Source organism: Glycine soja, chromosome 3, assembly GCF_004193775.1.
Source record: "Glycine soja cultivar W05 chromosome 3, ASM419377v2, whole genome shotgun sequence".
Classification (NCBI taxonomy): Eukaryota; Viridiplantae; Streptophyta; class Magnoliopsida; order Fabales; family Fabaceae; genus Glycine; species Glycine soja.
In genome coordinates this window covers 35,467,168-35,482,559 of record NC_041004.1, presented here as the reverse complement: position 1 = coordinate 35,482,559, position 15,392 = coordinate 35,467,168, and the positions used below count along the sequence as shown (strand labels likewise).

At 27.3% G+C, this 15,392-nt stretch overlaps 1 protein-coding gene across 1 annotated transcript; it reads left to right on the top strand.

The window, feature by feature from the left end:
• Window positions 1–2,744: 2,744 nt before the first annotated feature.
• Window positions 2,745–3,329, top strand: LOC114405214 (CBL-interacting serine/threonine-protein kinase 6-like). The gene has a single exon (XM_028367843.1). It carries the CDS (start codon window positions 2,745–2,747, stop codon window positions 3,327–3,329), a length of 585 nt encoding a protein of 194 aa, XP_028223644.1.
• The last annotated feature ends 12,063 nt before the right edge of the window (window positions 3,330–15,392 follow it).

The window sequence follows — 15,392 nt, the reverse complement described above, 5'->3', positions numbered from 1 at the left end:
TTTTGAATTAACTTTAATATAATATTATTTATACTTGTAAAACTCATGTGGGTTTGGATAGGCGTACACTACTAGAAAATAGGCTTTTTACATCGGTTATCGACGCCTTTTTACATTGGTTATCACGCGTCGTTGTAACACGATGTCGTTGAAACACAACGACGGTTGAGCAACCGATGTTGAATTCTGACATTCTACATCGGTTATTAGGACAACCGATGTAGAATGTCATCATTCTACATCGGGTGTATATTGAACCGTCGTAAATTCCTATCCCACGATGAAGCATTCAACATCGGTCGTTCAAATAACCGATGTAGAATGCTAGACATTCTACACATTCGAGGCAATCAGGGTATGGTTTCCTAAGTCTTTATCAAACTTGAAAGTCATTTCAAATTTAATATAGTAGTGGTGCGGTAATAACAAAGCAGGGTTAGGCAGCAATATGAAAAACAAAATGACATATTATATGCCCAACTAATTTCTGTAAGCTCTTAAACTAATTGATAACAACAAATTAATCAGTTTCAAAGAATATAGTCACGCAAGCAGTGGTTAACAAATGAGTATGTGACATTAACAAACAAATCCGGTTAAATGCAGTTTCTTCATGGCCACTTTGTATTAGCTTAGCCAAGTCCTTTCTCAGTTGCCTTGCTATTGCCTGCCTCTTGTTCTTGAGTAGCCTGAGCCGGCACCGGGCTTGTTTGATCGCCTTCTTACTGCAAATCAGCAAAGCCAAAACAAAAACAAAAGGGTTACATAAACTTGAACTCGTACATGCATGATTGTCAAACAACATAATCTTAAGCTTTGATAAGTTTAGTTACCATTTGGAAGAGCTTTGGACCAACCGAACAATAAGTTTAGTGATCACATACATCTTCAGTTCTACTGTTTATTTGAGGACTTATATATTGCCATTGGCTATATATATATATCAAGGATGCAAGTAGCATATTGATTAATTTGCCTGCAAGAGTTGCATGATTAGGAGATGTGCTTAATTATAACCATGTTCTCTTCTTTTTGCCAAAATTGATGTTGCAAGCAGCTAGGCTGCAGCTCATATAATTGTTTGTTGATGATAATATATATAGTTCCACAATTGATGATGCATGATCACTCCATTATATAATAATGTTTCATCTGTATGTAAGTACCTGTATTTTTGTAAATACGTCACTGCAGTATGCACCAGCACCACTATCCTCTATATATTTTAATCTGTGGAAAATTATATTGGGTAGGAAGTAAGTATTTATAAATCGTTAATTAAACTATCTTTCTGTTGCTGATCACCATTGACTATCTTTCTGTCACTGTTGCTGATCGCCATTGACTATCTTTCTGCTCAATATTATTTTCTTCAACTATTGCAGCATTGTCAAGAAACCTATTCATTAATTGAATTAATTAAAGTTAACTTTCTTCAACTATTTTAAACACAAAATATTATAAAGTTGCATGTAAAAGAAATTGAAATTTGTTATGTGGCCTGAGATATGTCAAAGATATGCAGTATATATGAAGTGTAAAAGCACTCATTATGAAGTTGCATGTAAAACCACATATGTAACATTGACAAAAAGTAAGATGAATAGGGAAGAAAAGAGGACAATATGAAATCGACCTGTGTAGGCATCACCAACAAATCCCCCAATTAGAGGCAACAAGGTTGTCGCTCCTTTCCAGCAGTTTACATTATTGGTTGTTGTTTTTAGGTCTTCATGCATCACTCTAGTCGGATACATTATAAGATTACTGGATATCCCAAAGTGGGTTATCCTCTCACTAAATTCAATTGTTGTTCCAAATTGAAATAGAATCACCAAGTTATGCTCAAATTAAACACACACATATATATATAACGGAGATATTAGATTGATATGATGGTTACAGAAGGAGAAAGAAAGAAGAGAGAAGAGAGTTTACGAATTTGAATCTCTCCCGATTGATATTTCTACAAAAATTAATAAATTAATCTTTTTTGATAAAAAAAATACATAAATAAGTATTTTACCAATGACAAAAGGCGAAGCCATGTACCGGTGGAAGCACGGATGGGAACTCTGCCCTTATAATCCACAGATGCATCATGCACCCATTTCTGTTTTTCATTTCCTTCACTTTTCCCTTGCTTTCTCTTCTCCATTTCCTGCTTCATGCTTACAAATTGAAGTTGTAGCTTAAAATGGTCTTTTCACCTTTTTATTGTGTGCACGTATACAGACAAATGAAATCGGTGGATGAATTTTGTTATATTCGGTTGAAGAATTTGATGATTTAAATTTTGAATCCAAAAAATTCTCTTGGTATATTAGACCAAGATTAACTAAGCATACTAAGATATCTGATGCAATATTAAGGTACATTTAATAAATACCTCAAGTGCACTTTGCGCAGCACTTCCACTTCAAACTCCACAAAGCCATAGGAAAATCCCTGTTCAAACCATTAATGTGCCAAAACATATTAGCTAGTAGTTCAAATTTTTTAATATAAAAAAGGCAATTAAGAACAAAATACCTTTTGGCTGCTAAACAATATGGTCATGTGAGGTAAATATAATCTCTTGTGAAGAACTGTTGATAACACTTACTTCAAACATTGCAATTTGGGACAATATAATTAGATGTACTATGACTGAATGAGTGGAGAATGCAACATCATTAGCAGCTACAGGAATCATCTGCAGTAACAAGAGATTATAAAGCAAAGTTAGATAATGTGAATATCTAATGAAAACAGGGCAGCACGTGGCCATGAAGGTGGTGGGAAAAGAAAAGGTGATAAAGGTCGGAATGATGGAGCAGGTGAAGAGGGAGATCTCGGTGATGAAGATGGTGAAGCACCAAAACATCGTCGAACTCCACAAAGTTATGGCCAGCAAGTCCAAGATCTATATTGCCATGGAACTCGTCCGCGACGGAGAGCTCTTCAACAAGGTCTCTAAAGGCCGCTTAAAGGAGGACGTGGCAAGACTCTACTTCCAGCAGTTAATCTCCGCCGTCGACTTCTGCCACAGCCGCGGCGTCTACCACCGCGACCTCAAGCCGGAAAACCTCCTCCTGGACGAACACGACAACCTCAAAGTCTCCGACTTCGGACTCACCGCTTTCTCTGAACACCTCAAGGAGGACGGGCTGTTACACACCACGTGTGGCATGCCTGCGTACGTGTCGCCTGAAGTGATAGCGAAAAAAGGCTATGACGGTGCCAAGGCTGATATATGGTCATGTGGTGTAATCCTCTACGTTCTCCTCGCAGGCTTTTTACCCTTTCAGGATGATAATTTGGTTGCCATGATAATTTGGTGGGGTTAATGAGAAATGAAGAGATAAGGTTTGGGAATAGAGAGAGAGAGCGGTGCTGAAGAGACAGACGGACTGCTCACATTCATAGTGCGCGTGCTGAAGGGAGAGAGAGCGGTGCATTGAGAACAGCAGAACACGCGAAATGAGACTTTGAAATTTTTTAAAAAATTCAAATTTTTCTTCAAACAAAGACGGTTTCGTAAAAACCGCTTTTGTTTTACATTATTCAAAAACGGTTTTAAAAAACCGACTTTAAAATGATAACCATATTTACAATAATGTCATTACACGTTTAACAACGACGTTTTTGAATTAACTGCTGTTGAACGCACGTCATGGATAACATATTTTACAGTAGTGGTGTTATCCCGTGGTATTAGAATGTCTGATGGTATTAGAAGGTTCCAACAAACTATACTCCTTAAAATATTTATATATTATTTTAAAGTGATTGAAAAAGTCTTATAAAATTTGATAAATGAATAATATGTAGAAAAAATATAATTTAACTTAAATACAAAATTATCATGTATGATAAATTTATTAATTTGTTAATCTGAAAAAAAAATTTAATGATTAATGATACAAAAACTTTGACATAAATTAAACTTTAGAATTAACTTTAATATAAAATATCCTATACTTTTAAAACTACTATAGTTATTATTACATTTGGAATGTCTATTTGGATAAGGAAGTCATAATGTGATTATAGTAGATCTCGTGGTATTAGAATGTTTCAAAAAACCATATTATTTTATATAATTATATACTCTTTTAAAATGATTAAAAATGACTTATAAACTTTAATAATTTTATCCTTCTAACTATAATTTAATAAATGAATAATATGTGCTTAAATTAATTATTTTTATAATAATTGTTTAATAATTTAAACGGTTAAAAATTTATAATTGATCAATGATACAATTTTTTTTACATAAATCAAACTTTTGAATTGTCTTTGAGTTTAGATAAGGATGTCACCCGTGTTATTAGAATGTTCCCGAATTTTATAAAGTTTTAGGAATCTATATACTTTTAAAATTGTTGTAGCTATTATTATACTTGGTCTCTCGAGTTGGATAACGAGGTCATCACGTGATTATAGTAGATCTCGTGGTATTAGAATATTTTAAAAAATTATATTATTTTATATATTTACATACTCTTTTAAAATGATTGAAAATGATTTATAAGCTTTAATAATTTTATCCTCCCCAACTATAATTTAATAAATGAATAATATGTGCACAAATTAATTTAAATTAATTATTTTTTATAATAATTGTTTAATAAGTTAAACGGTTAAAAATTTGTGATCAATGATACCAAGTCTTTTACATAAACCAAATTTTTGAATTGTCTTTGAGTTTGGATAAGAATATCATCCAGTGTTACTAGAATGTCAATGATTTTAGAAGGTTTTAGAAAATTATATACTTTTAAAATTATTGTAGCTATTATTATATTTAGTATTTGAGTTTAGATAAGGAGATCATCATGTGATTAAAGTAGATCCTATTATATTAGAATGTTTCAAAAAACTATAATATTTTATATATTTATATACTCTTTTAAAATTATTTTTTATAATAATTATTTGATAAGTTAAACAGTTAAAAATTTATGATTGATTAATGATACAAAAACTTCTATATAGATCAAACTTTTAAATTGTCGTTGAGTTTGAATCGGGATGTCATCTCGTGTTATTAGAATGTCCGGTGAAACTATATTATTTAACACCTAATATAATATTTTAAATATATATTAATCATTTTTATTTTATCTTATTATACCAATCTTTTATACTGGTACCCTTATTACGTCTATATTTTGTAGTTATTTTATGATATTATACCAATCTTTTATCTATACTCCCAGTACTACTTGGCGTATAACATGGAAGGAATCAAGTGATATGCACTTTCAAGTACTACATGTAATTTGCACTTCCACTTTTTTTTTTAGAAAAAGATAAGAAGATAAAAAAAACTAAAAAAATCAAAAAAGTTTACACATGTCATGTTAACAAATAAAATGAGTTCAAAAATATAATTTTCCTAGATTATTCTTTTATATTAGATTTTTTTTTTCCAAAAATAGCGGTGTTGCTGCTGGTTTTGTCACATTGTCAATAGTGTTAATATGGATACCTAAAATATATTTTTAATACTTTTATATTTAAATCTATATATTATAGCATACTAACAACCGGGAACAATAACATGCCCGAGTTAATTATGAGTGTCCTATTTACAAGGTATGGACGAAGACGAGTCACAAACATAGATGATTATTTTTGGAATTTTAAGTCTCAACATAGAAAGCACGTTCCCAAAGTTGGGTCAAATCAAAATGGACCTAAAACCACTTTATTAGGCCATGAGATAGTGCATAAAAGTTCAAAACTTCAAATTCATTTTAATGAATTTTAATCGATAATAAAAAGATTAATTATATATTTTTTGGAGTTTAAAAAAAAAGACTGGAACTTTAATTTATTCTATCTAAATTTTGATATGAGTAAATATTAATGACTAATTTAATCTCTAAAATTTTGATTCGATCCCACTTTAATATTTGGATTTAACAAATTTTTAAAAAATGACTGGAACTTTAATTTATTTTATCTAAATTCCTAAATTTAACTACTTACAATATGATTAGTGCTTTTTTGAACTCTGGTTATATATTAATGTTATTATTTAAGTCACCATGTTACATGTAATTTTGGACTAAAGTGAGTACGAAACTATAATTTCATTTCAAAGACATTTTTTTTTTTATAATTTTGTTATTTTGGGACTAAAATGACAGTGAATGATCATAATTCAAGAATTAAATTGACGTGATATTGGTGTGCTGATATACAATTAGGAACAAAATGTGCTAATATTTTAAAACAGGGAACAAATGTGGGGAAGAAAAATGAAAGCAAGATGCAAAATGTTAAATTTTTTATATCAAAATGGTAAAAATGATAAAGGATAGAGAGATTAGAACCTTTGCCTACTTCGTTTTCACTAGCACCAAAGCTACTAAGCCAGCTAACTTATTTAATTCATAAACAGAACTTATTTTATATATATATATATATATATATATATATATATATATATATATATATATATATATATATATATATATATATATATATATATATATATATATACATATATATATATATATATTATTGCTATATTTGTTAATTGCACATTTACTTTGCCAAAGCATGACCGTTGTGTGAATTTAATTTTTATTTAATATTAAATTTCTATTATTTTTATTTGAAAAGAAAAATCCTTAAAAATAATTTTTAAAGCACAAATAAACGGCCTATACAAACAAATTTTTTAAAATTTTAACATGATAAAAGTATGTTTGTGAAACCAATTCATGTAAAATATTAAATAAATATTGGAAATGAATTATATTTAAAATGATAGAACATATATACTGAATAATAAGTTTGAGAGAACATTTTTACTCCTACAAATACAAGGAGTAAATATTTTTTTATACACAATCATTTAATTATAAAAATTAAAATCTCCCCATATTATATTATTTCAAAGATTGTTTTTGACAGAAATGTTATTTCAAAGAATAAAAAACATTTAATTTGATTTAAATTTTAAGATAAGAGTATAATTATAAAAATAATATTTTAAAGACCATAGGATTAGTTTTTTTTCTGAAGGTAAGAAGAAAACTAATTTTAAAATACAATCAATTGATAAAATATTCATCATATATAACATTAATTAATACAATATTCAATTTAAATAAATAAATATTATAATTTTGAAAAAATATTAACACACTAATAATAATAATATTTATTGTTATTATTATTAATTTAAAAAATTGTATTTGAGGGAAAATAAAAAATATATAAAAGTGGGTTAATTGAGAGTAGAAAAAAAAATGATAACCTCGATGAAGTGAATATTTGAATTTATAATAGTATTATTTACATTTAAAACCTAAGGGTCCGTTTGGAAGGAATAAAAGTGAAAAAAAAAAGAAAAAAGAAAATTGAGAGAAAAAAATGCGCTTAATGATATTTTTCCTTTATTTGATTAAATAAAAAATAAAAAGAAACAAAGAAAAATTAAATTCAAGAAAAAAAATTAATTTTTCCTTTCACTTTTCCTCCAATTTAAATTTCAATTTTTTCTTTCCTCCCTCAGTTTCTTTTCTCTGTATCAAACATAGGGTAAAAGAAAAGAAACTTAGAAAATTTGTTACATCACAAAGTATTCACGAGCACATTAACACAACCAATCATCAATAAACACTTGTTAACGTCTGTATGCGATCGTGTTAATCACATACTTTAATTATTTATTTCAAGCGTGGCAGAGTTATATATATATATATATATATATAATGCTTGGAAAAATCAAGAGTGGTTTGAATACGTCGACGATCCAGTACCACAGCACAGTCATCACGTTCATTTTATGTCCCTCGGTATTTTTGTCCCTCTCTAGATGTCTGAAGATGTCAAAAAGAATATTTTATGGTTAGCAGTGGCGGACCTACAAGGTGGTGAGGATGTACACTTGCACATTTTCATCTTTTAAAATTTATTAAATTTGTAAATAAAATTTTATATTTTATTTTATTTATATTTATATAATTAAATTTATTAATTTTATTTTTTATAATTTAAACTCACGTCTTGGATCCGATACTGATGATTAGTAACAAAGATTCAATGTACGTTTTCATACTAGTTAGAAGCTGCTATAAAGATAGTCAAGAATCAAGATGATGAAGTGTCCTAGTCCTCCCGGATGCAGGCTATAGTATGATGTGATATTATGATGGTAACGGTGTAATGTAAAAATATGAGGTTGAGAAAAAACAGTCCCATATATTATTCTTGTTTCATTTTGTCTCGCATTTGCCATGGAAAACTTGTATATTTATATTAAAACAATCATTTTTTAAAAATGAAGTTACTGTTTTAAAGTTTTAAACACATGTATAATTTTAAAAGATTTGCACTTTGTGTAGAGGTTTGTCAAACCAATAGGTATGGTAGGAGGATTGTTTCCAACCTTTTTACAGTTAAATCAACTTTTACTTGTTTCTAATCTCAAATATTACAGAAAGTTCACATCTTCTTATTGTTATTTTAAAATAAATTGAAGAGTATGTTCAATGCATTCTCATGAGACCTTTCGTTAGTGATGAAAATCAAGATGGAAAAACTTCCAAGAAGAAAAGGAAGACCAAAAAGAAAGAACCCCTCAATTAGACCAATTGATTATTCATTGCAGTTGTATTTTAGGGTTTTCTTTATAACAAAAAAAAATATAAACTCTATTTCCACACGAACACACCCCAATGGAAATGTATATTGGTTTAAAAGTAAATTACGAGGATCAATCCCAGACCTTTACTATAAATTCAAATAATCAATGATAAATGATGAATAAAAGAAGATTAAATATGTATTTAATCTCTAAAGATATGATATTTGAAATTGCTTTAAGAAATTTTATAATTTTAAAATTAAAAAAAACTAAAAATAATATATTTTAAAAATTAAAAAAAAACTAAACATATTATATTTTAAAAATTAAAAAGTATACTTAAGCTGAAAAAATATTCTAGCATATTGATTGAAAAAGGTCTAGTTATTGTTAAATATGTATGAAGATAAGACATAGACAATATAAATAGAGAATGATAGATGAAGACAAGACATAGACAATATAAATATATTCAAACCCAAAAAAGTGTCAAGCGTCTAGGTAAACATGAGTTATTATAAATCTTGACATTATTTTTTATCTTTACAAATAAAAAAATATAAAAAAAAAAAATCCTTGCACGTTGATTGAAGAAAGGTATATATGAACTTACATATGCAGAAAAATTCAAAATAACATATTTAGAGAATGGTAGATCAAGACAAGACATAGTCAATATAGATAAGAACAGCAGGAACGCATTCCGATCCATTCATCTTTTATTTGTTATAAGATAGACAATCCACTATCATAACGTTTTATTACTTTTTTATTGGATATTTTAGAGTATCTATCCAATATATAATTGTTTATATGGATTGTTAATAATAATTTTGTAAATCTTATAATTTCATATAAATTTAAGTATTTTAAATTAAAAATTATTTCAATATTAAGATTGTTTGAGCATTTAAATTAATTTTATGGGTTTTAGGATGTTTAAAAATATGTTATTTATGATATAATGTTATTAAACAACAATATTTATATAAACAATTTCACATCATATGTTTTAATGGGAAACAAGCTTAAATAATATTATTTAAAGTTAAACAACTTATATAAACATCTCCATCGAAGATGCTATTACAAGTATTAGTAGTATGATTATGAGATTAACCCTCCATTGAGTTATAATTAGGTAAGTCTTTTTTAAATAATTATTATATAATTCAAACTTTTAACATTATTTGTTCATCTATAAAAAATGTTGAAAATTATAATTTTCTGTTTAATTTTATTGTAAAAATTATAATTAACATCTATTACTATCAATCTCCTCCAAAGAAAGTCTCGGATTTGATATTTTGAATAAAAAAATGTAATTAAGAAAAGATAATCCATTAAATTTGGTCAATTAGGTAATTAAATTTTTTAACGTAAACTAATTATCAACAAAATTATTAAATACTTTGTTCCGTTGCTATGGTAAAAAAAAGAAAGAAAGAAAAAACCCACCGTACATGGTTAGCTTTTGCTATCTTGGAATAAGAATATGAGTTAATAAAATTGTATCAATTACTGTCTTTTCAGTTATATTATGAATAAAAAAAAATCAATAATATTATCTTCTTTTGCAAAAAAATTTTTGGTATAAAAAAAATTTAAGTAAATTGAATCTCAATAACTCATTAGGGTTATGATAGACTTTAAAACTTAAAAAATGTTTTCAAAAATACTTATAAATTATCTATGAATAAAATCTTAACATCAACGACCAAATCGAATTTATGTCCTTGTTGGATATGAGTTTCTTCATGACCAACTGGACAAACATTTCTTGGTTTCTTTTGCAAAAGCTGTTTTCAAACATTTTCAATCATATTCTGCATTGATTTAATCTTACTTTGCCCTCATTTCTCCTCTAATACTTCATTTTATTGTTGACTTTTTTATTTAAGAAAACAAAATTCCATTTAATTCCATTATGTAGGAAGATATTTATATTTTTTTAAAACGAACACTATCTATTAAGCAAAAATAACTATAAGCCTTTTGTTTTTCCTTGTCCAATGTTGAACTCAAGTAAATAATAAGGTGCAGCTGAGTTGAATGGCTTTGTGGGTTACTTGCCATTGATTATATATATGGAGGACATCTCAGCTTTTGCTGTCTTTTTTTGTCTTTGCCCTTGATAAACTTGAACAAGTTGAACCGAAATTTGTTCATACTAACAAGAATAAATGAATAAACAACAAGAAAGCAATCAGGTGTAGAATAGTAATGTGAACAAATGTTGTTGATGCATGATCTTGCTCTAGGAAAGAATCTGAGATCCATGTGTGGGTGGAGAAGTGGGGACAAGTTTGCTAGCTAGCTATGCTAATTCGTGTTCACGGACATCATTAATTCACTATGCGTAAGGCACTACAAAATTGACCTCTTTTGATGTATCCACTGCAAAATCTGTCCTTATTTGGAAAGATAAGGTCACAATTCAAACTTATTTAAACACAATGCCAAGACACTATACTAGATATTGACATTTGAATTGATTCCAATTCACTTCACGTAAGAGGGGACGTCATCATAATTTACATTATTTTTCTTTAGTAATATAAAATTTATGTTAAATTAATGTGCAGATACCTAAATTATTTGAGAATTTTTAATCAGGTCTTAATGAATTATTATTTTTTATCGGGTCCTTTGCATTTGTTTTTTAATTAGGTTTATGTTGGAATATGATTTAATCAATGAATATAAATTTAGGGATCAATTGAAAAAAATACTACAAAGATGTATTTGAAAATTGTCATAGTTTAAGGATTTAATGAATAATTGTCGAGTCTCTGCATGCTAATATTTTCATATATGTACAGTTCATTATTCTCACGTCTGCCTAGGGTTGGAAATGGTGTATTGGGTCGGACTTTATTTAAATTTGGTCCAACCTATTTTATATTTTACAGTTTAAACTATGATTTATTATCCGTTATGAGTCTAATCTTTATAAAAGTTCTTCGGTCAATTTAAAGACTTATTTCATATTAAAAAATATAAAAAAAATATTTTTTTAAACAAAACAAAAAATTCATTAAAAAAATAATAAAATAATTTTAAACTATAAAATATGAAGAAAATTTACTTACAAATGTAACATATTACAAAATCTTTTAAGTTTCACCAAAAGTAAAGAATGTATATTTTTATTACTCATTTATACTTCATTAATTAAAAGGATTTACATCGTCAAATTATTAAAATAATTCTATAATTTAAATGAAATAATTATAATATTATATCATATTAATAATAATATTTTATTATAACATTATTGTTAAATGAGCTAGCCTTTTAGGTTTAATAGGTTTTTCTTATTACATGTATCTAACATATTTAATTAAATAATTTTTTTAAGAAACTTAAGCTTAAGCTATTTACTAAATAAGTTGGGCGAGGCCTTAAACGAGCCGAACCTACTTCCGCTCTTAACTTCTAAAATTGATATTCTTGATTTGCTGATGTGAGAATTCTAACTTAATTACAAAGACTTGTTAATTTTTAATTAGACTCCTACATTATTTGTCATTATTAAATAAATCCTTGAACTATTTTTTTTATTGGGTCCTGGACTTTGTATTTGTTTTTTTTAATTATGTTCTAAGTTTAGAAAAAAATAAATACAAAATTGAGGGACTAAATTGAAAAAATAGTTTAAAGATGTAATTAAAAATTATAAATAACACAAGGGCCTCCAAATTAATTTATCTAAATTTTAAAGAGAAGGACTTTTATTTTACTGAAAAGGATTTTTGTTTACTGAAAAGCATTGTTTTAGGAGACAAAATAAAAAATACTATTAATAATATAGATGGTTTTGCCACGAGATGTACTGTGGATAACCCGAAAAACATATAGAGCAAGATTATGCAGAAAACATAATAGCATGTACCAACATGCAGGATACATCAACTTGAACAAAATTATGCAAAAAACATAGAGCCTACGTGTATCAGTATATTCGGTGCAAAATGCAAGGTAAATTAGATAGCATATTCCGTGCAAGATACAAGGTAAATTAGATATAAGTCTAAGGTCAAAAAAAAAAATTTTTTAGGCTCATAATTTTTTTTTATTATTAACTATTAACAAATTTTAACTGATCAAAATAAAATAATTTAGAATCTCTCTCTTCCTTAAAAATTAGTCAATCAATATCATCTTTTTAAAAATTAACCAATATCACAATTAATATTATTTAAAGTATTTTATTTATCCCAAAAAAGTAAATTCCTATTAACTTTCTTTAACCCATACTAATTCCCTAATTAATGTATCTCATTCTCCAAACTCCATTCTTCGTGTTTTTTTCATCTCCTCATCTATTCATAACTTTTTTTTTATTATTCTCCTTTCCTTGAATGAAACCTATTGTCTATTGATCAAACTTTGTCTTCACGGTTCAACCTCTCTGGATTTGACATCGTTTGAATTCTGAACGCCTATAAATTGCATACATTTCGGCGTCCTGCATACGGAGCCTTTCATTTCCATTCCGGTAGATTGGTGGAACGATTCATTTCATGTGGCATAACTCTGGGTACGCAACAATACAACACCTATCACGTAGCACCCTTCCGCCTGACACAACATCTAAACAACAAAATATCTGTCTGTTTTCAATTCGAGGTTCTATCGTTCATCGATCATCATCTTCTATATTTATTTTAGAGTTTAGTTTATTTAGATTTCTTTAATATTTAGTTAATTTTTTTATTTTGATTATTTACAAAAGAAAATGTCAAATAGAAAATATGAATCTGGTTATAAAAAATTGAAAAGAAAATAAAAAGTTAATATTTTATATAATATATTAAGTCTCTTTAAAAAATTTATAAAAAAAATCCTTTTAATATTTTTGCCTTAGGTCCACAAATATTGTACATGATCCTGCGTATACTATGCTTGAAAAACCTCATATGCTCAAAAGAACCCGACATGTATCATCCACCACCAGAATTCTTAACGTTTGCTACAAATTTTAGCTACTAATAAATTAAGTAGTTATTTTAAAACTAATTAACTATGTATTAGCTACTAAATATTATTTTCCTAGTTAAAATCAAATATTATACTTCAGTAAGTAACTTAATTAACATGCGCACGTCACGTGACTCTCTCTCCCTCTCTTTGTCTCTTTCTCTCCTTTTTCTACATCATCGAGAGGCTTCGCTCGAGTTTATCTATGATACATATTAGTGCTCGGCATCTAATGTTAGTGCTAAAAAAAAGTATAGATATTAAAAAGATGAAATCGCGGGGAAAAATAGAAATTGAAATTCTCATTTCTTCTTATCCAATGTAAATTCGAGAATGAAACATATAAGTAAAAAAATATATTAAAAATCATAGGTAATTACAATTGCAAAACTTTAAAATTAAATCTTTGTAGTTAATTTTGTCGTAAAACTTCTAAATCAATAAATTTTGTCTTGAAGAAGACAGCATCCTATAAAATATAACATTTGTAACTCAAATGAAATTAACAGTATAACAGTAAAATATAAAAAGGATTAAAAAAAAGTGTAGTATAGCAGCATCCTATAACAGTAAAATATAAGAGAAAATTAATTGAGTGAAGAAAATATATTCTTCAGTTAATTTTCAAAAATTGATTGCATATATGATGGATGGTTCTATATATATTTCACACTCTCTCATTTTACAATTCACTGCACACACACAAACATTATTAATCCTCACACAATCTCACGTTGTTCACACAAATCACATTCATACCTTACATAATAAAAAAAAAATTAAGATGTGAAAGTAGAGATGAAACATAATAAAAAAATTATGTTAATATAAATCAATAAAAAATAAACATGAAAAAAACCCTTACATACCTTATAATAGAGATGCAGAAGGAAAAAAAGAATAAAGAAGATAAAGAATACAACAAACATGTTATTTAAATAGGGAGAAAGTTGTGAATCCTTCAAATTCATTATATCCAATTTTAATGTTACATGTTCATATTCTGAACCTTTTGTCTTCTGGGTTGCTAATTCAAGGAAATTGAGTTATTTTCTGATCTTAATTTAGTTTTAATGTTGCATCCCTTCATATTTTGAACTTTTAATTCTTCATGAGTGCATTACTTTGAAAGTAATTTTTCCTTTTTAAAATTTATGTTAAATTAATTTGATTATTTAGAAGCGAAATCCATAAATGAATAATATTTTGATTTACACCAAATCAAATCAAATTCTATGTAAAAGGTAATTTATATTTCTATTTCTGTTAAAAAGAGATTGTTGATCATCATTCCCATGTTGTTATCGTAACAACAATCCAAAATATCTTACTCCAAGATTAGATGGTTTCCTTTTCTCATACCGTGCAGGAGGGAAACATTTGTGTTGATGCTTTAGCTAAGATGGGAGCTAAGTCTCATAGTTTATTTACTTTGATTCTTAAAGTGTCTCTTTTGCATCTTGTGAGTGCACATTATTTCTTTTTTTAATATGATTTATTTTATATAAATCTATTAGATTAAAATTTTGAATCACTTGATTAAGGAACATAAATTGTGTCAATGATTATTGATTGTATCATATTTAATTTGATTACTATTTTAAAAAGATAATTAAGTAATTAAAGTACATCCTTTTTTGCTATTTTCAACCCTAACTTTGCTTTGATTCTATAAAACTAAAAGAAAGTATTTTTTTACAACAAAAATATATATATAAAGTAAGTATTGGCATACTTCATCTATATGTGAGTATGGGACCCCACACCATTGTCTTTATCACAAATTGATATATATATATAGAGAGAGAGACTCACA